Here is a 24884-nt window from a genome sequence, read left to right as displayed (position 1 = left end):
ACCCGGTCGAAGTATAAAGGCTTTTTTTTCATGAGAATGCTGCTATCTACACATTGTCTCGCTGGTTTTTTTTTACTTTCCTTCCGAGCGTAACGTCCCGTGGTACGAGTCACGGCAGCGATGGCCGTGCTAAGCTTTTCTGCGAAGGATTGGGCACTTGTGACAGTAGTCTGCGTGGTCAAATTTATACCCGAGCTCTACACCCATCTGTCTCTCATAGACCCTCTGTTGATTCGGGACGCTGAATGTCAGCAATCAGTCGGGACGCCACCGAATCCTGCTTGGCGTATAGAACCACTGACCTCGTATGGGTAGTTTACACTTCGCGTCACGGATGTCATCATCTGACCTCATTCACAGAATCGTCTGCCACGCTAGCGCTAAGCTTGAAACAAATGGGTCAGATTAAGGATCAGCTTCCCATCCTGTTACTACGGCTTTATGATGTCGTTGCAAACTGAGTTTTAAAAAAAAATAATTCTACAAAGCTCAGCCACTAAGGTAATGTTGGTCCATACAGGCGGGTTTGTCTCATCTTCGTGTGTGTTGGTTCAAACGTGCTTGTGAAGTTACTTATTACGCTTTATCTTTGTAAATTATGAAGCATTCACTCTCCTCTAAAGGCAGCTAAGAAATTAGTATCTGCATGTGCACGCTATCTTTGCGATTATTTCCATTCATAACGCATTCGGTTGTAGAAAGTTATAAAACTGCCTGGTCACAAAGCCGGTTGAAGTTTCAGCAATGTAGTCAAGGCACATCCGTCATTCCTGCTTTCGGTGAACCCCTATTTTTGCAGGTACCATTGACACTAGCGCCACAGATCCCACTAGTAGGTTTTGTTAGAAACTATATGGTTGTACACTTCATATCTTAACATATGTAATACATCTGAATTTAATTTCAGGATGCTTTAGACACTATATGACAGCAGTGGGTGCTTTTCGGGCGGTGTGAAAAAAAAAATACACGAGGAATAAATGCAAACAGTACACATCAGTTTCGTTAAGGTATCTCAGTATATTTATTCTACACATACGAAAGAAAGTAAAGAAAAAAAAACACGGAAAAAAACTCGGGGATCTCACACACAACATTCAACATTTTGACACGCCGCTCGACTCTCAATGCGGCAATGGTCTCAACTCCGCCGACATGTGACAGAATGGAGCGAACAGTTGAGGTTGAAACAAGCAGCATTGCACGACCCGTGCCAGTGTGTGGGTTGCTGACAACCCACGCATTCTTCGGGTTGCCTCACGTTAGCAATCGCGGCGAGAATTGTTCGGTTAAGGGCAGAGAGCAACCTTGACTTAGGAAAACCGCGAGCGTGCGTACGCTGGCACGAACCTCGTTTAGTGTAAATAATGTTTCGTATTCGCATTTCTATATCTCACACTTACGACTAGACATCGGAGCTAAATAAGTTTCCGGCGAAGGCTAGAAATAAATGGAAACACAAGTAGAGCAGATATTTAAGCACGACTGTTAGGGAATATAAAAGTACAAAACGCTCCCGTGAAAGAGCAGTACAAAAAAGGTTGCGCAAGGTTCTTCAACATACCTTGAAAGCGCGGATGGTTAGCACAACTTCGCACGACATATATTGTATGTTACGTCAAGGAGCATTCGCGTGATAGTGAGTGACAGTTAATAAATGAAGGCTCAAGAAACGAAAGTTCGTTGGAAACAGGTGGCTGCATGTTTGAGGGGGCGCTTACTAGTGCACAACTTCATAGACGAGGATTCAGCACTGCAGATGAACGTGCGCAATATCTATGTACACTATATAGAAGAAACAAAAACACACACTGTGTCCATATACAGTTGACTTGTTTGTCTTATGTACAAATGTTATGTATGTATATATTTATATGTAGCTCACAACGGTAACTGACAAACAGACTTTGTGAGAGTTCATCCGCATTGTACAGTTGGTAATGATGCACAGACCAGCTAAGTAATGCAACATACAACACTTTCTTTGTGCTATGTTAGCAGAGCTGTCACAAGTTGAGAAACTTGTCCAGACATTCAGCGCTCCAACAGTGTGTAATAGCACAGAGATGACTAAACAGACAGTGTGAGGTCTTTAGGCCAGTAAAACAACGAAAATGAAAATGTTGAACAAACACTTGCATATTTGTGAATCAGACTGAAGTTCGCTAAACAAACGTTAGTCCACACTTGCACACTAAGCTCCATTGTTATAGCAAACTAGAAATAATTATTTAGGGAGTGGTTAGAGCGTTCGCTTCAACAACGTAGCCGATGATTGTTTTACCGATATAGGCCCTTCGTAGCGTATCTCATAAAAACTCTATTTTATGACACTGATGATATATTCAAGTTATATTGTTTTGAGAACTAATTAGGAGCGGCGTGTTAAAGTGGGGCACCCTGTACACTAGCAGATAACAACCAATGAGAAAGAAAACTTCCTAAAGGCGCGTTAGAATGGGTTAAAACGAACAGCATAATTATAAGAACAATTAAAATGTTAAGAGTTACACGATCACAAGAAAGTTTGTTTTAGATGAAAACCCATGACGTCAGATGATCGGTATAAGTAAAACATCATCAAGGCGGTCACGAAATAGATGTTATAGAGGCCATCTTACTTGCGATACGATGCTTATATATTCAAGGACAATCAGACCACAATATCAACGGCAAGGACAACGCGGAATAAGAAAGTATGCAAACGCGTTTATTCGGAAACATTATCTATCAAATTACACTTTTATTTTGGTGAGTACGGCAACATTGGAATGCATTTCGCTTCGATTTCCTTCTTCCTGTTGTACAACGGAGTCACCTTATCACATATGTAGTCGTTATATTCACGTATTCGTGAAAGCTGTGCGTCTGGTTCAATGCTTTTCCGAAGAAAACAAACTAATTGTCGGTAAAATTACAACACTGAAATTATCCTAGAGGACACAGTTTAGATGATTGGAAAGGCGGCTTTTATTGATCCTTCTACATTTGACCAATACTTTGATCTCGTCATCATATCTGTGCATTTACCCTTAGTTCCTTGCACATATGTGTGAATTATATGTGAATTGCTCACACATAATTTTTAGTTACACAAAATATAAAGCTATCTTAGCTGCCAATTACCGCGGTGAATTTATTTAACAAACTCATTTGCGCGCGTTCTCTCATACCGTTCGATTTTGAGTAAAGCTTCCAAATTTTGAATGTGCGTTTGCTGAAATTGCCTGAAGCGAACGCATTATCGACAACAGAACGATTATTACATCAGATCAGCACCTTATAACCTTTCCTTGCGACCGACTCCTATGAGTGACGATGGCTATTCACAAGTTTACGCAAGTAAATTTCTTAAGTTCTGGAAATGTCTCGCTCACGTACTCGTAAGTCCAAGCAGGCTTGTCAAAGTCTATAAGCATCCGGATAGACCTCTTACATTAAGATATGTTTCTCTGTAATACATTGCCTTTTCGTGTCGCATAGCGAACAGACTGATACAGTCACACAAACTATAATCGACGCAAAAGAGCAGTCACTGTTTGTGTTTGGATAGATTACAGTGTCTCACAAGTACGAGAGTCACAACGGAAGACCCGAGCAAAAGCTGGGCCACGTGACACAATTACCATATGTAGCTGCGTGGTGACACTTCTCTATATGGCACTCTTTCTCCTAATCTAGAAATGGATGAGTCTTCACAACTAAAAGACAGACAAGAGGGTGGAACATGTGTCTAAGTACTATAGAAATGCTCACTCACTTGTGTCTACTAAACACACATACGCAACCTGACTGTAAATTTTCAATTACCTGTACCGTTGCGTATGCTGCCGTTTCGTAAACCCATATCAGTAAACAACCAGTACGTGCACATAGTCACTTGATATTCCGTGCCTACTTCCATCCATCTTTGCTTCAAACGTTTCAGTGCTTCCGGAATCAGAAAGGTTCACCACCCATCATATTAGACACGCAAGCAGAAGTTGTTTTAGAGGCTATTTACAGCAAGGAGGTTTATCTCCAAAGCTAGAACTACGAGCTACGTATTAGATAAGTTCACAATCAACCCAGTCGTCCAAACGATAACGATCGAATAGGAAGGTTGCATCGTATCGATAAAAAAACTTCGCCAGGCCGGTCGTCCTTGACTACTTCGTTTGTTGCCATCAGCACCTTCATTACGTAAAACTAATATGGCCAGTTCAGTAAGGAAGCTTTGATAAACAAAATGTAAAACTGCAGTTTCGGTCCTGTTCCGTGTACTGCATTTCTGTTCAAAGTTGAACCGAGATGCCCATTACTCCTGCGACATCTTAGCACCTCAGTGCACTGACCAAGCCTTAACTAGCTTACATTTACCCATTTAATACAAATAATGTAACATCCGCGCTGACAGAAAACGCAAACCCAATGGTCCACCGACCCAACCACTCATCAGCATGTCAAGGCAATAGCCATGAGACATTAAGTGGCTTAAGTACTTGTGGCAGAAGCTGTAACGTTAGCACTGACTACCGCATTGAATAAAAAGCAAGCCCAAAGGTTCATCCTCTACGAACAAAGCAAGCACAAAACAGTAGGAGCAGTCTGATGAACAAGGCGTCACATCGGCCAAACCCTTCCCAACACGTAAAGGTGTTAGTCTTGCGGGGTTAACTAACTTGTGTACTTAGAAGCTGTAACATTAGCATTGACTTCCGCCCTGAAAGGAAAAAAGCCCAATGGTTCATTCTGTAGAAAGAAAGCAGAAAACAAATGGGGGCATAGTGATTGAGCAGGCCTCATGGACGGCTCAACCACGTTTCAGCGCGTCAAGGTGACAGTCATGAGGCCATAACTAGTGTACGTACTTATGACAAAAGCTGTAACGTCCGCGCTTACCGCCGTCCTTTTAGAATTCAAGCCCATCGGTCCATCATGTGTGAACAAGGTGCAATACAGAATAGCAGAGGCAGACTGCTAGACTAGGCCTCATGACTTTAGCTTCCGCGTCACTATGCGGTCCCGAGAGGTGTCGTGCAATGCCGACCCGTTGACGATCACGTGATGCCCGTTCTCGGCCAGCAGCGAGGAGGCGTTGTTAGCGGCGGGGCTGCTGCCGCGGCGTCGGTTGCGGCGCGTCTTGGAGAACTCGTCGCCGAACACGTCGCCCGTGCGGAGCGCCGATATGAGGTCGTCGAACTCTCCCTTGTCGTCCGCCGTCGCCCTGCCGTTGAGGGCAGCGGGTCCACCGGCCTTGAGGCTGTTGATGGAGCCGTTGAGCGTCGCCGAACCGTTGGCTCGGAGTGCGGCCAGGCCTCTGAGGGTGCCGTCCTTGCGTTCTCGCTTCTGCAAGGACGAAATGGAGAAAGAAAACAAAAGCTTAATGAGTTAAATAGACATGAAATACAGTCTGTTTACACTGACATTCTTTGAGAGCTATTTTCGTAAGCGTCGTGATAATAGGTTGGTTCTTATCAGATCAAAATAGGGTGAAAGTTCAATTTCTTTAAAGTTTCGATGCCGAACCCCCGTGCCTTTATGTGTGACGAAACTTATTTCATGGTGTTTCTTTCGCATTTGCGCTTCGTTGGCTCTGTAAAATCTCGTGAAACTTCCCAAAGTTCAATTTTCGTCTTTTCTAGAATACAGCGTAGGCCATTGTTACCAATTAACAAATAACTATGCCCTATCAGATGCCGTCAACAATCTACAACGTTACGTCGAACTTACGTGGCGACTTCAAGGCGGCGTCGACATCCGTCTTTCGTTTTTGCGGACTTTTGGTTTATCACGCCTCTTATGGTAAGAGTGGCTTTTTGGTATATTGCAGAACGGTAAATTATATTACAGGTAAAATCGCTTTTCTCTTTAGTGTCCCTCTAAATCTCTTCAGGCACTGTGTGCTCAGTGGTATACGCCATATTGGTGCATCGAAAGGAAGAGCACGATGAAAAGCAATAATATAAAGCGCGTCGCATACATCTTGAAATATTGCCGATTTGACCTGCGCTGTAAGATTCTGCTGCGCGCGTAAAGTGACCATGTTTCGAACACGAACGTCTTACGTCGAGAGGCTTAGATGAAGGTTACTTGGCTTTTTGTTTAAGAACCAGGCCAAGTAGGAATGCCCAATGTTACATTGAACGATGAGCACCATACAATGTAAAGGGTTTGGGACAAACACATTTTCCAAGCCTTTAGATTATCTAATGGCCGGGCACTCAGGCGACAGGGAGCTTGTAACTATTAATGCGGCAGCGTTAAGTACCCCGTGTCACAGAAAATCAGGTGACGGCATACCGCGTCCTGCAGCGACCGTCTTTGAGCGAAAAATCATTCCGAACCACGCATACGCAAGCAGTTGATAGTCCAGTCGTTGTGGTGTGAACATCTCATCTTGTCCTTTGTGTTTTTGACTGGTTTTCTCGTTCAAGTATGTACCAACTGGCCCAGATTTCAACCCTTATACCCAACCAAGCAGGCCGTCCGTGTAGCGCAAAGACGCTACTGAACTAATTGAATTAGTCAAAGTAAAATGCATCAAAACAATCGTAAAGTACGATTTACACACAACCTACAGACATGATAGCGTCCGATTGTAACTTGAATTTACGAGAAAACACAATTCTGTTACGCGGAAACACAAACCCCGTTTCCAGCGTTTGTACCATTCACAGAGCGGCGCACCTGGTTTCTTTCAACGCCATCCAGATGGCGCTCGCCTCCGCGCATACGCGGCCTATGCAGAAAGCCGCGCTTCTGCCAGAAAGCTCGCACTCGTGCATAGCGTTCGCTGCCAGCATTTCCGGGTAAACATTAGGGTTACATAAGCTGCAGTTTCCGGGAAGCGTGATAAACCAGTCAGGGATCTTTGAATGCTATCTCTTTCCACTCTTAAAGGCTAAGCTTAAGCGTCCTCCAAATTATTTCATAGTTTCGGTACATGGCGACCGCTCACACGGCCCCGGTGGAAGCTCTACGACTAGGCCAACTGTGGTTGAACAAGGGGTATTCATAGACCACTCCTACAAATTTCCATATAAGGCTCCCTTTCGAGATATGAACCCAAGGACCAGGGCGTGGTTCATCTCTGCCCAAGTTTCTAGTTATTTTGAGTTGATTGAAACATGATTAGAGGATTAGAATATGCACAAAATGGTCCCATGGTGAGGCGACCGTACCGGGACCTTCTATACGTAATTGATAGAAGCAAATCACACACTAGCTGAAAAACTGAAATTTAAGCAAGACGATGGAAAAACTGAAATTTACGTAAGGCGATGGAAAACCGAACCAACTGTAGAAATAGGCCATAACAGAAAAAGTGAAAAGGCAGACTAATCAATACACTCTAATTATAGAAACCCGAAGTAATAGTGCGAGTACGCAAAATTATCTTATCTACGACACCAGAAATTTATTCCAGAAATAGGAACTCTAACCAACAGTGAAAATGTACAAGTGAAGTTACATCGTTATTACATAAATTGGTTACAAACTACACAAGGAAAATAAAAAAAAAAAAGGAATTGAAACTTACCCATACAAATGCATGTGAATAGGGTATTTATTAAAAAGATGTTTTTGATTTATGTTAAATATAGAGACGTAGATGTTTTGATGGGGTAAGGAACACAATTTCACATTTTAATAGGGTAGAATGAAGCTGTCATTTTGGCATAATTAGTAGATGCTTTAGGAAGTAACAAAAATTCTTTTTAAGAATGCGAGTAAGGTTAACATTCGTCAAGGAATTCAAATGAATGCAGTGTTACCTGAGCTCACTAGAAAAAAAATTGACCGCCTGGCCACTACTGTGAAGAGGGGTGCAAGCGCAGCTCAGGATCCGCAGCTTTTCGTTGTAACGCCTCGGCTTCGCGATTTCTCACGGCGAGGTCGGCACATCGACGACGAGCGCTTTCTCGAGTGAGTTCCCGGCGACGTTCATCAAACATAACCTATTCTTCGGCCGAATGCACAACGTATGGCCCGCTCCCACTGCCGTTCCTTCAACGCAGCCTGCTCTTAGGCAGAACGAACCAAACGCGGCCTCCCGATCTGACGGCCGGGCCAGAACTGGCGGGAAAAGGCGGGCGCGAGGCGAGTTACCACGCGATGACACCCTTTCCCTCCTTCGAAGAGAGAGGACGCCTGTGACTGGCTCGCACGTGGCGCTGCGTCTACTTCTTCACACATATAAAACTCTGCTTTAAATGGTACGTTTAATGAAGCGACGGTGGCTGAATCGGTTAGCGTCGTGGCCTCGCAACCCGGAGGTCGGTGATTCGAATCCGCAGCCCGACAAGCAATTTTTATGTTGGCGCGGCTTGGGTTTTTTCGTACAACACCAACACCAGCAGGAGTGAGGGAATATAAGCTTGGCTTCAAAAGCTATGCGTTTTCGGTGGCACCGGGATTCAAACCCAGCACCTTCTTAATGCGAGGCAGGTGCTGAACGGGGGGACCACCGTTGCTATAGAGAGTAAGAAAAGAGCAGCAGCAGCACGAAAACTTCCTTTTTTACATTTTCAGGGGGAAAACGCAGCTCTCTGAACCTAGGCTAACGATGATGAGAATGGCTCGCCATCTGCGACCCAGTTGTTCTCACCTCGGCCTCTTGCCTGCTGCGCCGCTCCTCGTCCTCCTTCTTCCGCCTGAAGTTTTCGTTGTCGTTCTTGGCCTCATTGAACGAGACCAGGAACGAGTCGAAGATGCTGAAGAACTCATCGGGTGGCACCTGGACCGGGTCTTCCCCAAACCTCCGCGCAGTCTTCTCGTACTGGCAAAACAGAACAGAGCAAGGCATAGGCTACAAAAAAGGCATATGTAGGTTAAAATTTGAGCAGGAAAGAAGCTAACCAGGAGATGAATTAAGAGGATATGATTAACAGCGGCTCACTCACTTTCCACTCACTCACTTTCCCTTTTTATTTGGTCTGAGAAGCGGTTTCTTTCTGTCTTATTAATCAGGGATGAAGTAACCGAGTACTGCGCCACAATATGCCCGTCAAGAAACTAACCCTGAAGCAGGGTACTACTCACCCTCGATTTCATGTCGAGAAAACTGTCCTCCAGCTCCGAGAATTTGTACGTGGCGCCGGTGATGAACTCTTTCATGACGAGAACGAACTTGTCGCCTGGCTGGGCCGGTTGTCCTCGCAGAAAGTCCAGCTCCTTCTGAACCTCGTTGAGGCCAGTCTTGAGATCCCTGATCTCTCTCTCAAGCTCGCCCAGGCTGCGAAGGAAGTTGTTAAGATTAAGATCGGCATACTGAACTTGTAAATGCGCCTACTTGCAGTCTCCATGCATCATCGCCATTTTGATGATTTGTGAGCATAAAAGCTCAGACAGTGTTAAATATGACTAAGTAGTGGTTGTAGCTTTGTGCCATTTTATTCTGCTACATGATAAGCGTATAAATGCTCCTAACAGGTCATGGCTGGAGTGGTTCTAATAATAATTGTTGCATTGTTAAAGGATAAGCGAAATTTTAAAGCCTAAGCATACTTTTTTTGTGGTGGGCGAATATGCGAAAGTTGGAATACGGTTTGAACATTACACATTAACTATTCGTATTCGAAAATGAAGCATTTCGTATTTTCGGATATTCAAAACTAACCAAACATACCGCAGCAGCCGAGTGTTAAGTTCTGGTTACAGCTCTCCGTCTGCTGAAGAAAGTATCGTAATTTATGAGAAGTGAAAAGATGCACAAAGCTTTTTAAGCAATTGAGAGAACTAAAACGGGTAATGCAAAGCTTTCTTTAAGGTTTCGCGAACGAAGGGTACATTAAAAGCTGTAACATTTGTTTTTAGCCTCTAATTTTGTGTTTCTGACAGCCTAGTTATGGAGCAGTTATTTATTAATGCTACAGCCAGTGATGCTTTCCTTGTAACGGGCTTTTTTATATTTGTCATTGGCACACAAATCTTTAAGCCGATTTTCATTAGCCAGAACTTCTTATATATATATATATTTGCAGCCATGTCTTTAGCGTTTTTTGGATAGCTAGTGATACAGCAACAATCCTTGCAAATATTGTTTTAGCCAGGCGGTAGAAATGTTGGAAGGCTATTTATGCAGGTTATATTAAAACAATTAGTAACCTTGTGTTTAAATCTCATCCAATGTCTCTGGCAGTTTGCTGTCCTTATTGCACTACGACGTACAGGCTTGATGCCTAATTATACCGAATATACTTGCTGTAAATATATGCGTGTGCACTGGGATATTCTATATTCGATACTTACATGTCGTATTCAGTTCGCACTTGAAATAGTTTATATTTGCCCACCTCTAATATTATTTTATTTGCCCACCTCTTTAATTTTACAAATTATTTAACAAAACTGCCGAAACCTGGATAAGGACGCAGCTACGACGATTAATTTTGTCATTAGCTCAATACCTGTTTGCATATCTTCATCCACAAAGAAAATGGATATCACAATTCTAAGAATTTTCTTTAAAACGTCCAAACTGGGCAAAATGGACATAGTATGTGCTGCTCCGCAATGTGAATTTGAATATTGTGAATGAGATTGCTGAAAAACTCACGCAAACGTTCTGACGACCTCACGTAGGTAGTAAACCAACATAAGCTACCTGTACTTTTTTTAACTGTGATAGATAAAGCTTATGGCAGAATGCATCTATTTTTAGTGCAGAATTACAAAGTAAACTTTGTAGTTGTATATTTTGTTACATTCAACGTTCTTTAGAAGCTTCGTGAAGCATCTCAGGCTAAACGGTCGGTGGAATTTACCTGTCTTATTTGCGATATATTTTGTTCAGAGTGGTTGGGATGATTTTGACAGGAAAAATTGCTGTTCGGTCCACGGAGGATGATGCTAGGAAGTGTTCTTATTACGACTGACTCATACAGCAGAAGGACTGATTTCGCAGCGTTCAAATAAAGTGATATATTCACACTCGCACTTGTTTATTTCTTCACCGACGATCAGCCATTACAAAATTAGTGCTCCCCGTCAGAGGCGCTTTCATGTATCAGAACTTCCTTGTCTTGTCGCTGATACCATAGCAAAAGAATCTTGTCCGCAATCAGATTACATGAGGGAGGAGAACAGTGGTGTACATTCTATTTAGTGCACAAGAACCAGAAATTACGCTGAAATTGATGACGAGCCAGGGTGCAAATATCCGACGCACTTGACCCATAGATCAGATCTCGACGAAACACACCTGTGCTCGCCACTATCGTGGTGTCTGAGTGTGCTTTGTTTCTGTGGGCATAAGTTCGATCAATAAAGAGTTAGTTTCGTGACACTGAGCCGTGCTATGGTCAAGTCGTTCAACGTCATGACAATTTGACAATATGCCCCCACTTTAGCTAATATGCTGTGATGGCCATGCTCTGCGCATAAACAAACTGCCGTTTTCAAAGTGTCGAGTTATTCCTAACAGAAAAAAAGTGAGGCATTCTTAAATATTCAAGGAAATTTCTCTCTCCATGACAAAATCATCTATCGGTTGACACTTTATTCTAAAAACAGCTTTGTAGATTCAACATAACTACATTGTCACTGCTGTCTAGCTACCGCCAACATTCTTCAAACATTTTCCATATTTCTTGCTACTAACTACGCAGACTAATGACGGGGTAACACAACTTTGTCTAAAACAAAGATTGTCAGCTTTTACAGTGAGGATGCGTTCATTTCTCATGAGATAAAAAAGAAAACGTTTTCTAATACTCACTTCACTTTCGCCGCTCTCTTAACATGGTGTATGTCCTCCTCCAATTTCAGCGTATCTTTGAACTGCAATTGAAAAAGTTCAATGATATTCATAGATTACGCACAAATTTCTTAAAGTAAGCAAGAATGACAGCATATAATGGCAAGAACAATTGTACTAAGTGCCAAGTGCTACAAAATATATTGGGAGCAAGGAATAACTAAAGGTTCTTCTTGTTCATGTTCTATTGGGCTCAGGTTCACTTCCAACGGGGCAACCATATTTGATACTGTGTTCTGTTGAAGACCGATTTCACATGACCGGGCTGCTGCACTAAATATATTGCCATTCGAAAATTCGTGCTTACCCTTAGCACCAATAATTTCTTTGTAAATTCTCGAAACTAAATGCCAAATTGATTAACTTTGGCTGAACGTACTTGCACAAAATTTCAACAGGACTCGAGCACAAAGCGGGTAGCTATTTTGCAAGTATTTGTCCTTGGTGAGCTAGGAAATACCTCTGGAACTCTGCAGGTTAAGCCAGCAGAGTAATTGAAAGCGTTTAAAATTTTTAAATTGTTTAAAACTTTTTAAAATATGCTTATAGATGTAGATGAAGACCTCGTTTTAATGGTCATCGACAGCTGTAGGGATGTCCATCAAGAACTGGAGCATGAAACATTTTACCTATAGTCAGCAGACTTTAATCACATGACCGGCTAAAACACGAAAATAGTGGTTGAAGTAAACTATAGCGAGGTCTATATGGTGAATGTTAGTGAACTGAAAAGCTAAGTGGCTTGCTGTTGCGTAGAAGACCGAAAGCGTAGAAGTAAACTCCAAGGAACTACTTTGACATCAAACAGAAATCAATTCAACTTTTCCTTGTAACTAAAGCATAACCACTTTTCTGGAAATTGACTACTCACCTTCTTCTCTAGAGTCTCAATTAAGTAGTGAAGCAAGGTGTAATTCCTGTTGGTACTGGACTTGGTGTCGGCAAGGTGGTTGAGACTGGACAGTTTAAAACCCACTGCATTCCCCCGCTGGCCGCGATTCATGTAGTTACCGAAAGCCAGCACAACCTCCAGGAGTTTCTTGAGCCGTTTGCTCCGTTGTACCTCCTTCGATGCTTCCACAACAGCTGAAACACGAGATGACCGAATGAATGATGTGGACCGTTAGCAGTGTAGAAACAAAGGCACAGGTACGGTTCACTCAAGGTACTCAAAAAATCATGTATATCCAAATCGCACGCTGAAACCTATGTGAATCGAAGCTTCGGGGAAGTGGTTCTATTTGTGCTGTATACATTTAAAATGAAGCATACAATTGCATCTGCGCTCTTCTTTTTCAACGAATGATCTCATGCAACGTTTATGCCCCCCCCCCCCCCATGTTACAGCATTATTGTCAGGCGTTCATTATCTTTACTCACTACAGTGTTCCCAAGCTTGGCAGAAATGAAACCACCAGTTCAAGTGGATACACACTGTCCGACGATGGTCATGCTTGATTCTTCACGTAGCATGAATTGTGTGAAGAGGTGTATGACGATAGTAGAACGATACACATCTACATCTCAGATAAACTTATATCAAAGTAAAAATGTGCAAGCACATTTAGGGCTTTTGAACCCCCTGTGGGAGATTGCCCAGGGATGGGCACATACATTGTGGCCAAACAATGGGGGTTGAGTAAATAGTAGAAATTTCAAAGAAACCATTGGATATCACACTTAGTTTCGTTAAGACGTCTGTGTGCTTTACAGGTACTTATGAAGTGGCACTGCTTGTACATGTTGTATGTCGTTATTTACCACTTGATTATGCACAAAATAATGTGCATGCACGGACACTACATATCATGTCAACATGTCATGCCTGTATAATCCGGTATTCATGCAACATGTATGTATGTATGTATGTATGTATGTATGTATGTATGTATGTATGTATGTATGTATGTATGTATGTATGTATGTATGTATGTATGTATGTATGTATGTATGTATGTATGCATGTATGCATGTATGCATGTATGTACGTATGTGCGTATGTACGTATGTACACATAAATAAATCCTGTGAGATACGGACAGACAGAAAACCATGGTGGGTTAGGCAAAGAAAACTGCTCTAAAGCTCGTCTGCCAAAATAATGTATTTGTCAAACTTCCTGGCACCTGTTTGATACGACGTGGCCATTCTAATCAGCTTACAAATTGCTTGATACCTTCAGCCACTAGAGAATAAGAAACAGCCAAAAGGGCTATAAAAAGTGTTTCATTCTCTTCTGCGATATGAACTGACATCAGTGGAGCTCGTTTTGCCAAATTCTATGCATAACCCAGCCTTTTCCTGACACTTTCTGTCACCATGACCAAAGAGAACAAATATTTATTATCAGTAATAGTAAAAAGGTTTGTTTGAACACATTATACCAAACAAGCTCGTACTCTTGCTCTTTGAACAGCTGTAGTGTGCTCAAGCACCCGAAAACACAATTTTAGACTTCTCGTTTAAAAACCGAAGCTGTGGCTCACATCTACATACATTAAGTCAAGCCTTTGCGTTTTTGTCAATGTAAATTGTTCAAGCATGTAAAAGTAGTATAGTGTGATAATACTAAGTTCATAGCACTTAAGTAGCTCGAAGAATTAAAACGTTTGTTTCAATTGCATTAGTGTTTCGAAATGAAGTGTACACTGTTTCTTCAAAGATACCACTGGTAAAGCTGCCTGAAAGATGCACATTGACATGCCTAAAATGAGCGAGCGTACATTTAATAAACAATTGTGACGAATGCTGGCCAAACTTTTGCTTTGTCCAAGCTAGCGCTGTGAACTTTCGTGTTCATTACGCTATGATAAATTTTGATGGTTCACGTATAATACGCAGGTTCGGGCAGCAAGAATGCTTGTGAAACTCACCAACGATCTTCGGTTTGCAGTCCGAAACTCTTTCCTGAAACTTTTTCTTGTAGTACAGCGTCCTCAACCGCTGCTCGTAGTGAATTATTCTGGAAAAGAGCAGCGATATATTGTAATCGTTTAAGTGCCCCCTATACATTTAGGTTGCACGAAGTCGTGAGAACAGGTTTGCAACCCTTGGGAGAGCAGTTCTGAGGAGCCTCGTGATAGGATCACAAAACGCACCATAAGTGACTCTATCATATATAATAAACAACCCTGGTGAACGCTAAACTACAGTTTAATTGTTATCATCAAAATTGGAACTAAGCTGCCCTAACAGCAACTACAGGAGACGCTGTTGTATATATATGTGAGGTGATTCAAAATTACCTTAGAACTAATAATATAACAAAATCGAACGTGTTTATACCGTTATACCGTACTTGATGCTTACCTGCTGATTTCGTAGAGAAATCTGTCAGCCTTCGCCATGCTTTCCATCTCACTGCTGTGTTCCTCCAACAAAACTTTTTCTTCAGGGCTTGGAAGGAACTTGAGTAGCTGTCACAAAGGGAAATCAAATACTTCAGTTCATTTATTTTCTGCCTTCGCTGGCGAACCTAATTAGAATTGCAAAAGCTTCCAATGTTGCGCCATAAACATGGATACACAATCAACAAATCTGCACTAAAGCTTCTAAAAAAGTAAAAAATATATTTCACGTGCCAAAACCGCTTTATGATTATGAAGCACGCCGTAGTGCAGGACTCCGGAAATATTGACCAACTGGGGTTCTTTAACGTGCACCTAAATCTAAGTACACGGGTGTATTCGCATTTCGCCCCCATCAAAATACGGCCGCCGTGGCCGGGATTCAATCCCGCGACTTCGTGCTCAGCAGCCCGACACCCTACCCACTGAGCAACCATGGCGGGTAGTAAAACTTTTTTGACAGCCTTCACAAGTCATCAAAAATACGGTTGAATGCCTTATCTCCTTCTCCTAAATCATTGCACTAATCTTGAAAGAACAGATTTTACAGGGTGACACTGGACACAGGGTGAAAACCACAAGGACAGAATGCTAACAACTTGATGCTCTACTCACGAATTCGGCATACAAGGACATGTACTGCACACGAATTTTTTTAAGAGATCCCCATCAACGACACTCCATATATTTTGTCAGTGCTGAAAGGAACGCCATGTTGACGCATGTCTCGCCATCGTAATCGTAACCCGGCGTATATATTTGGTCAAATTACTCAGCAGAACTACAATGCGTGGCCGAAAAAGAAACGGCGTGCTGTCGCATTGGGCCAGTGAAGTATTGTGATGCGTTAGATCTCATGAACACACAATTCTGGCTTTTCTTGTTACGCCCCTGGAGGGCACATTAATGCGATAATGCATTTCGAGTGCTGTAATGCGCAAATACTTCGCTAAGAGGCTCACCTGTTCCACCATGTCCTTAGGCAACTGGTCCTTGGAGTCCATCGAGAGGATGGCGCGGCAGATCTCGTCGTTTGTGAGTCTCAGCTTCGAGAGCAGGATGGTGCAGTTCTGGGCCCGGCGGCCATCGATGAGCGAGAGCTCCCGGACCCGAGGGCTTCGGCACGTGAGCGCGGGGATGTCCTCCAGCGAACCGTTGGTCTGAAAGTAAATAGTGGCTGGAATCGTGAGGTTGTTTTCGTAGACGCTTAGAAAGTCAGTCTGTAATAGGGAGTATCTATAGTAAGCGAGTACCTAAGGATGCCACGTCAACTACGCTACTGCCCATCTCAAAGAAAACTTGCGTGCAGACCAGAGAGGACGCCGCTACATTGGGAATGTCGCACCATCTCAGCTGTTCCTCTCAGCTCAGCTGTCAGGCTGGTTGCACAAGCGTTTGGCTTTACGAGAAAAGCCGTTCGCCGAGCTGCGTAATTGCTTCTTTAGCATGTTCTCGTTTTAAATTGTGGCGTGTGAACGTGAACGTTATGTGGTTCTGTTCTCTCGACAATTAATGATTATGTGTATTTCTGCCTCTGCTCAGAATAATTTTGCAAATCGTTTTGGTTAGTGGGGCATCAGCTCTGCCCTACAAGTTTCCAGAAAGGACTGCCCTGCGGTTCCTCGCTATTATAAAGAACGCACATATCGCTAGACAACTACAATGCATTTGGCACAACGCAAGAACAAACATCTTTTTCCTGTGTTCCCACCTACATTTCAACTTATTTATGTCGGACTTGCGCTGTCGTGCGCTGGATAAATAAATCTTACACGTAAGTGTAATCATGTAGCGTATCAGAAGAGTGGTATCCCGATATGTTTGAGCATCATTCAACAAACACGTTAGAATCGCTACTTCACGATGGCCAAATCACAACTGCAAGCTACCGCTGGAAAAGATGCCGGTTCACTCCTCCTCGTAGTTCACACGGCGAAGAGGTGCGCGTCGAGGCGGCGAAATTGCGCTGAGTTTAGGGCTACGTTCCTCTTAGCCCCGAAAATGGTAGATCGATTACGTTCACACATTTCCATGGCGTCACAGCGAAGGCGTCCATCTCGACGACTCTCAGGAACTATGTTTTGGAGTGCGGGAGCAGGCAAGCGTATTGTGGTTTTGTGGGCGAAGCGTGAACTTTATTCTTAGGTTGTCACTGAGCATAGTCACTCCATAATGAAATGTATCTTTTACTTGTCACTGCTATGCCAGTACCACTCTGATCCTCCGCTAATGTGAGAGAGATTCCACAAAGTCGACTTTTTTTTCAGTTTTATGGTTGTTGTACATCAGGTTACTGCACTAATAACTGAACTCCTCCCGAGACATGCATTCTCAGCAAAAAATGTTGACTGTTCATCTGCCATTCCAGTAGAGCTAAGGTCAAATTTAAAGGATTTCTTTTCTTCGTAAGTTCTGTTTGGCATCGTCCGGACCCTATTGCTAATAATGTGTCCACTGTCACGATTGACTAGCCCGTGCTTTTAAGAAAAGTACTGCAGTAAGAAATTTCTTGTGAATATCAATTGTTATCTTTCTATAAAAATATCATTATCCTTCATTCACAGATGTGAGTGGAATGATGTCGAATAAGTTGAGCGGGTACTTTACATACCCCGCACCCCTGCTGCTTCTGATATGCTGAGAATGTCCTGTCGATGTCGGCCAGGTCGATGTCCTTGTACAGTTTCGTGTCGTCCAGTTCAGTCCACACGGTGCCGTCAACCCTAGCCTGCAAAAGTGAAACAGGCATATAGAAACTAAACCTCACTCCACCTTCAGTTTGGCATAATCATATTGGATATAATTGTTACGCTGTTGCAGTACGCCTCGAAGAGCACAGCTCTCGTCAAGTTGAACGAATCAAGGTATTGTTACGGCATTCAAAGCGTTCCCACCACAGAGTTTCTGCAAAATTTGACAGAGGGAACTCTGGCACCAGTGCCAGAGTTCATGGGAGGTGCAAGAACGGTGGTTCAGCTAGTACGGGAATAGTGTGAAGTACGTCGATTTCACTAAACGCCGTCATTATGGCTTCAAATTGCTTTGTGGCTTTGTATATCGTTAACTTTAATTAATATACTGTGTCATACGTGGAACATTTCGCAATGATTACGAATGTACGTTGAGAATAATTTCCTTGCAGCGCTTATGAAATTATGAGTGTTTGTCCAAACGAAACGGCTGTTCGCGCAAATATATGAAGGCTTGAAGTGAATAACACCGCTCGAACAAGCCAGGCTGAGGCTTTCCTGATCCGCACGCTATTGATAACTTGTTAACATATTTTGCCATAGTTACTCTTACATACTATCTGACATTTCGGGGTGGTTGCGGGCTTGGCGGCCTTGGAAAATATTCGGCCGCTCGCGTTTGCTGGCACACTTGGCAAGGAAACAAAATTTACTTTCCAATTTAATAATTCACATTTTACTATTTTCGGTAATTATTAATTTTCACTGTATAACTTGCTGTTTTCACTTCTAATTATTCAATATTAGTAATATTTTCATTTGCAGAACTACAAGAAGCACTCATGGCTGCCTGAGCGCGACCTAAGACAAGGGCCAAGAATCGCTCATTCCATACTTTCCAGTTTTATACTTTTGGAGCTTAGCAGCTTGGCGCTGCTCTTTCTTCCCACTAAATTGAGCGGGCTACAAGAAAATGTGGAAGTTGGCAGGCGCCTCCGAAGTATTTGTGACCCTGATGTCAAAGGAAAGCTTCTTTGGAAAGCTACAAAAGCTGCAAGCAAAAAGCTATTACAAAACTGACAGGTTCCACCCAAGGACGAAGCATTTACAGTGATGGTAGGGTGCACTAATGTTCTCTAAAGCTCCTCGCGGTGCGCTAAAGCTCTTCAGCCGATGTTATGACACTACACGGATGCGACATTTTAGCGCGACACTACACGCGACGCAACCTCTGCTGTGCAGCATAAACAGTGTCCTGGACGCTACCAGGCGTCTCACAGTACTGACGTAATGGACAGTGCCAACAGTCCTCTAGTATCAGCTGCTGGGGGAGTATAGTCCTGAGGCAATGCGTGGGAACATGCTGCTCCAGCCGTTGGTATGGCAAGAGGTTTTGGGGAAAAAGGCTTGCCTACTGCACCGATCTATGTTTAATTTGGCATTCAACCGTCAACGCGCAGCGCGCGTATACAGATCTGCGTCCCCCCTGCCGTATACATTGCGATGTGAATGAAGCAGACGCGATCACATTCTGCTTGCATGCCCAGTCTACCAGAGTCAAAAGAAAGTAAACACGGTCGCTGTGGCCGGGAATCGAACCTGGGACAATGTGCTGAGCATCGGAACGCCATTGACACGGAGCCACGGTAGCGGGTACGCTTAAATTGGATGCACTTTCAGTCGACACCACCACTTACTTCTGGCAACTTGGACCAGTTGAAGGACTTCAGAGGGTTCGTTGGCTGGGGAATGTTCTTGATCCTCGGCGTCCGTGTCGAGGGCGGAGGACATGGTGGCGGTGGTGGTGCCATGCCCATGCCTGTGGGGGAAATAAATAAAAGCAGCACCCCTCCAGTCACGAGTTATCATAGTCTGCCAATAATTGCGTCAAAGTTGAATCATTTTTATTCCAAGCCTCCGCAGACTCAACAAAAGAAAGTAAAGCTAGTAAGAGAATGCAATTTAAAATTTAGGGGTTCTTCATATTTATAAAAATAAGTAAACTGATAGTACGCGTTTACGGCTAGATGCGCCCGGCGTTTTATATGAATGCACAGAAAGAGACAACGGCCGAGTGGAGTGAGCTCGAGCAAGAACAACAACCGTCTTCTGCCTCTTCGTCGTCTCATGGCGCCCGTATTTCTCAGTACGATCACTCCCCGGCGAAAAAGAAGCCATCCTGGCGACTTCCACTTAGTGTACAGTAAACAGTATCCTATTTTATTGCGATAGCAACTATATAAACACTAAGAGAATTTTTGCCGTCGTCGTCGCCGTGAGGTTCAGTATATATTTAGACATATCTATACTGTATGACATGCGATATATGGGGGTTATATTGCCACGCGGTTCTATCACTAAAGTTGCACGTGCCAGGTCCTACATTCCTAACAAAATTATTCCTTAGTATTTTGAGAATGGCCGCCTACAAACAAATGTAACGAAACAAAACACTGACAGCGCATGCCTTTTATCTTAAATCTTCTCAGGCTTAAGTATTAAGAGCGCAAAACAATAACAGAACTCATACCTGAAAAAGATGTAATTTTATTGGCGCAGCTATGCAGCTGCCTCCAGTATCAGTGGATAAAGAGATTAGAAACAAAGCCCTTGCGCAAAAGTGGTGGTATACTCGCTAAGAAAGATGTAGGCTTTTTTAAATATAAATAAATGAAATTGTCCGATGGCAGAATTCAAGCAGACGACCCCTGGTACAACAGCTCGTTTTTACTTCGCTACGTTTACTCCAATTCATACTGCCGCTACAACGACAAGTATTACAATTCGTGCCATATTCCAACATGCTGCTATCGCATTCATTGTTTCGCTTTTATGGCAAAACTATTATATATATTTTTGTCATTTTATAAAATATTTTAGCTGCCGGCTTATGGCTCGTGCTAGAGTGCACGGGCCATTTGGCTAAAGGCATAACAATGAAACAAAAAATAACTCCTTCACCATCGTTAAGGGAGCGCGGCACACCGAGCGTCCCGTGAATCATGACACTGCCTTCTGTGTGGAGGTCTCGTGTAGCAGTACTCAGCGTGCTTAACTGAACTGGAGCCGCACTGAATATTCAGAGGGTTCAATTTACCAGGAGTGAAACGTCGGATGTTTTTTTACTTGCCACAACTCGACAGAAATGGCAAAAACAAGTCGCGCACACAGATCTTTGCCTCGCGACTGAAGGCAGCAGTATTTTTTTTTTTTTTTGCAACTGCGGAAGCAACGTTGCCGCACTCTGTCCCACCTACACAGTCAGTCCAGCGAAACACACACTTCAGCCAGTGAGTAACGATAACCAGAGCACGTCAACCGTGGAAAGCAACTATTCAGGATGAAGCGGTGCGCAATGGGCGAGCTGATCTTTCTGTCAGACGCACAGCTGATAACCCTTCCTGGTTTGCGGACGCGCGAGCACATGAACGAAATCTAGAACTGCGCACTCAGTGACACCGGTATCGTGGCACTGCTCGCGTGACTTAATCAGCCAGCCACGAGCCATGGTTCAGTTCAGTGCAATTCAGTTTATTTCTCTATTATGCAAGAAAGAGCAAAAGCCAAAGGCCATGTGGCCTGGCAGAGGCTCTCGCTCCTGTTGACCTTCGGGATACAGTTATATTTCACATTCCATACAAGCATGTTTACATGTATTGTATGCACATTTACTCATTTGAAATTGTTCATTTCAAATTAGTAACTATTTCGGAAGACCAGAAGCCCTGTTTTGTAGACGCACAGGTTTCCTCAAGTAAGCTGCATTTTTAAGAGACTATCCTCATCTGAAGCCACAATAGGACAAATCCTAACTGCTCTAGGAGGTTCCAGCACCATGACAAATGTTTGACCCTTGCGAAGTTAACGCGCTATGACACACGGTCGCAAGTTTAGTCCGACTATACTCAAAGTGCCAACCAGTGATGTTTGCAGTAATGATGATGATTATGTTGATGATGATTTATTGGCAACCCCTCTTAAACGGAGCGGTGACACATAGTCACCTTCCTGTTAGGATGATATTAATCACGCCGACGTGTGTCATTCTAATTCAACATACACTTCACAAAGTGTTTGAACATCTCCGATAAGTTATTATTTGTCTTATCGAGGAATCATCATCATGTTACCACAGCGTCAGATACCTTACCTGGAAGTGGCGGTGGAGCCGGCGGTGCTCCATTCGATGGCATTGGTGGTGGAGGTGGTGGCAGCGTGCCCATTGACCCGATGGAGTGCAGAGGCCCACAGGGCAGGCTGCCGCGGTGAATGGACAGGCGCGAGTCCTCGGGCAGACCATTCCTGATCGTGCTCTCGGCATAGCTTCTCTCCCGTCGCTCGGAGTCCAGCTGCAGATGAAGCATCGGTATTAGAGTAAAACCTTCCGCAGAAATTATGCAAACATTTCTTTCATCAATTTTTTTTCTGAATGCCGGGCAACACAAAAAGCAGCTCCAAAACAGACCCAGCAGAAGGTATTCTCACTGCCCCAGCATTTTTAATTATATTATTGTCGACGTTGCGTTTCACACATCATGTAGTCTTTGCGCACGTGGTTCAAACTCATTGCGTGCTTAAGACATCAGCCCCGAATAGTGTTTATTAGGTCCTAAAGCTCAAATTTCCCAATAGTCGGATGATTCGAATACTTCGGACAAAACCTAACTTGCATAGAACGTTTCTATGAACAAAAAAATTGGTTCAACATTTTATTAGCACTGAATTCAATACGTTATTACTGGACTAGTTGAACAGATAGCCAAGAGCTGATCGGTACAGAACTGAGCATACATTTGACGCAGCGTATCATGAAAAGTACGTACCAATTATTTCACAAAACATGGTCAACGTACAGGCAGTATATTGAATACAACAATGCACATATATTTTCTTGGCAGAAGCAACGACATCTAACAGAGAATTAAGGTAGTAAGTCATGCGCCTCGTCAATGTACACTACGCATAGAGTGCTCTGAGAATACTTTCCACAGTCATTCCAAAATACAGCACGAAAGGCTGTGCAGAAATGGTCACCTTTTGCGTCATTTCTCTTATCCTGTACTCGAGTTCTTCGATTTTCTGCTTGTCCTCCAAGTGGCTCACCGTCTCGCGTTCCAACTTGTCCTTTGTCTTTGCCAACGTACTCTGAAGGTCCTCCTGCACAGGCAATTCACAGAAATGTGCCATTTGGAAGCCTAACAACAACCAGTACAAGGAAATACAGCGGAGCATTTGCAATTGATATTTCCTAGCAGCCCATTCGGCGTACGAAGACTAAGTTGGTATGGTCGTGTAAAAGCGCTTGATGCGCATCGCGGGATTAGTGGCCGATCTGATGTAGTCATATTCGAGCTTTCTACAGCAGCACTTCTCAAATGGGCGAACGTTTATGATCAAACCAGCTCAATTTACTTGGGCACAACGTGCCACGGACTGTTAAACCTTACCATGCCCTAGCTAACTGACAGTGCATTTATGTGGCGAAACAGAGGAAGCAGTGTGAAGGAAGCCGTCTTCGCGATATTACAGCAAATTTTATTTGTAACCTCAGAGGGATTCTATTACCCTGAAGAACCTTTAAAATCTGCAAACTCTTAACTACTTTTGCACGGCAAGTGTCTCTTTAATGAAATTCTATCTGGGTGTAGCTAACCTGTAACTTTGTCATAAGACTTCTGTCTTTATAACGTCTATCATGATAATCCTAATAAATTATTATCCTATCTTATTAAAATTGCACATTTATTTCCATCAATGACAATTAATCTAGGTTTAATATTTCACGTTGCCGCACTGGTTTGTTTTTTCATTCTTTTGTTCTCGCGACCTGCGGCGGCAAGAACCATCTTCTCGTTCAGCATAGTACTATGTTGTTTGAGTTGGTGCATAGTTATTTCGACTCACTCTGGGGCAAAGTTCCAATATGTCTTGGTTCACAAACTACCCGCTTCATTCTGTTATACCTCTGCCCTCAGATAAATAACAAAATTATTGATATTCGTGTTCCCCACCTTTTCTTGCGTACTCTGTTCCAGCTCTTGTTCCTTCTTCACAATTTGAGTCGCCAGTTCGATGTTTTCCTTCTCGAACTTCTCGGCATTCTCCTTCGCAATCCTCAACTCCTCCTCAGTGGCAAGCCTAAGAGAGCACGAAGATTCAATTCATGACGACAAAATTGAAAATTCGCGAGTCTCAACTTTTACAAGCACAAAACAAGCAGGCAATGACTACCAATTCTGCATCCAGAGTCGTGAACTCTGCTGCACACAGAATTATCAAACGTATGTTCAAGCTTAAGTGCCAACTTAGCGGCACTCAAGGCACAAAATCGAATGACGCACTTGCCTGCATAAAATTAAAAGGCGTCACGCGTGTTGTAGAGAAATTAATTTCAAAACAGCGAAAATTACCGGTGCTGTAACACAGTAATCAGACTTACTCCTTGAGTATTTTCTTGACGTTGATCTCAATTGGGGCGAGGTCGTAGTTCTCTCCATTTTCTCCCTGAACAACGATTTGCTGAACGATTCTGTCGAACAGTATCCAATGTTCCGCAGAGCCTCCAATATCTGGTGCGAAATAACAAAACAAGATATACAAATCTGGCGCATTTTATTGCAACAACAAATTTGTGAGCCCAACTTCCATTGCAGGGGCAAAACTAAATGTTGAATGCAGCGACCATCTCGTGGCGACAGTTGTACACTTTGAATTCTCAAGTGAAACAGCAAAAAAAAAAAACAAGCATATTATGTCAACACGCAAGCGACTCATGTGTAACACCAAAGACTACGCAAGGACCTCAGTTTTCTTGAGCGCAGAAGCTATTCGATACAATACGCTTACAATTCAAAGCACGCTTGATTTGTCGAAAGCTTTGAAGACACTGAGCGAGTGGCGATATTTGTAGCCGGGTCCTGTCTCAGGTTTTCATCTACAAAAAGTAAAGATCTAAAGCGCAGGAGTGTGAGAAGGATAGTCCTTAGTTTATGAAATCTTCACAAAGCAAACGCTCAAAGAAGGTATACCCGGAAATTCCGGATGATGATGCCTATAACGGGGTTTGTAGTGACTCCGAAACTTTCGCCTTTAGCTAGTGGTTTCCCT

The 24884-nt window shown here is 43.2% G+C and overlaps 1 protein-coding gene across 3 annotated transcripts in view; it reads right to left on the bottom strand.

Annotated features, from left to right (window-relative positions):
* Positions 1-1000: 1000 nt before the first annotated feature.
* The window catches only part of DAAM (disheveled-associated activator of morphogenesis-like protein), a 170925-nt gene continuing 147041 nt past the window's right edge, over positions 1001-24884 (bottom strand). For all 3 annotated transcript variants that reach the window (XM_055077696.2, XM_050191902.2, XM_050191901.3), the window contains exons 11-24: positions 24217-24346; positions 23789-23915; positions 22812-22934; positions 21928-22126; positions 19475-19596; positions 17699-17815; positions 16050-16247; positions 15050-15156; positions 14614-14702; positions 12612-12826; positions 11702-11763; positions 9025-9217; positions 8591-8761; positions 1001-5328 (exon numbers count right to left, since the gene is read on the bottom strand). In XM_055077696.2, coding sequence (XP_054933671.1) covers positions 4972-5328; positions 8591-8761; positions 9025-9217; positions 11702-11763; positions 12612-12826; positions 14614-14702; positions 15050-15156; positions 16050-16247; positions 17699-17815; positions 19475-19596; positions 21928-22126; positions 22812-22934; positions 23789-23915; positions 24217-24346 — 2210 coding nt within the window. In that variant the 3' untranslated portion in view covers positions 1001-4971. The remainder of the gene's footprint in view (positions 5329-8590; positions 8762-9024; positions 9218-11701; positions 11764-12611; positions 12827-14613; positions 14703-15049; positions 15157-16049; positions 16248-17698; positions 17816-19474; positions 19597-21927; positions 22127-22811; positions 22935-23788; positions 23916-24216; positions 24347-24884) is intronic.

Source organism: Dermacentor andersoni, chromosome 10 (genome assembly GCF_023375885.2).
Source record: "Dermacentor andersoni chromosome 10, qqDerAnde1_hic_scaffold, whole genome shotgun sequence".
Taxonomy (NCBI): domain Eukaryota; kingdom Metazoa; phylum Arthropoda; class Arachnida; order Ixodida; family Ixodidae; genus Dermacentor; species Dermacentor andersoni.
The sequence above is the reverse complement of the archived record's forward strand: the minus strand, read 5'-3'. Positions and strand labels throughout refer to the sequence as shown.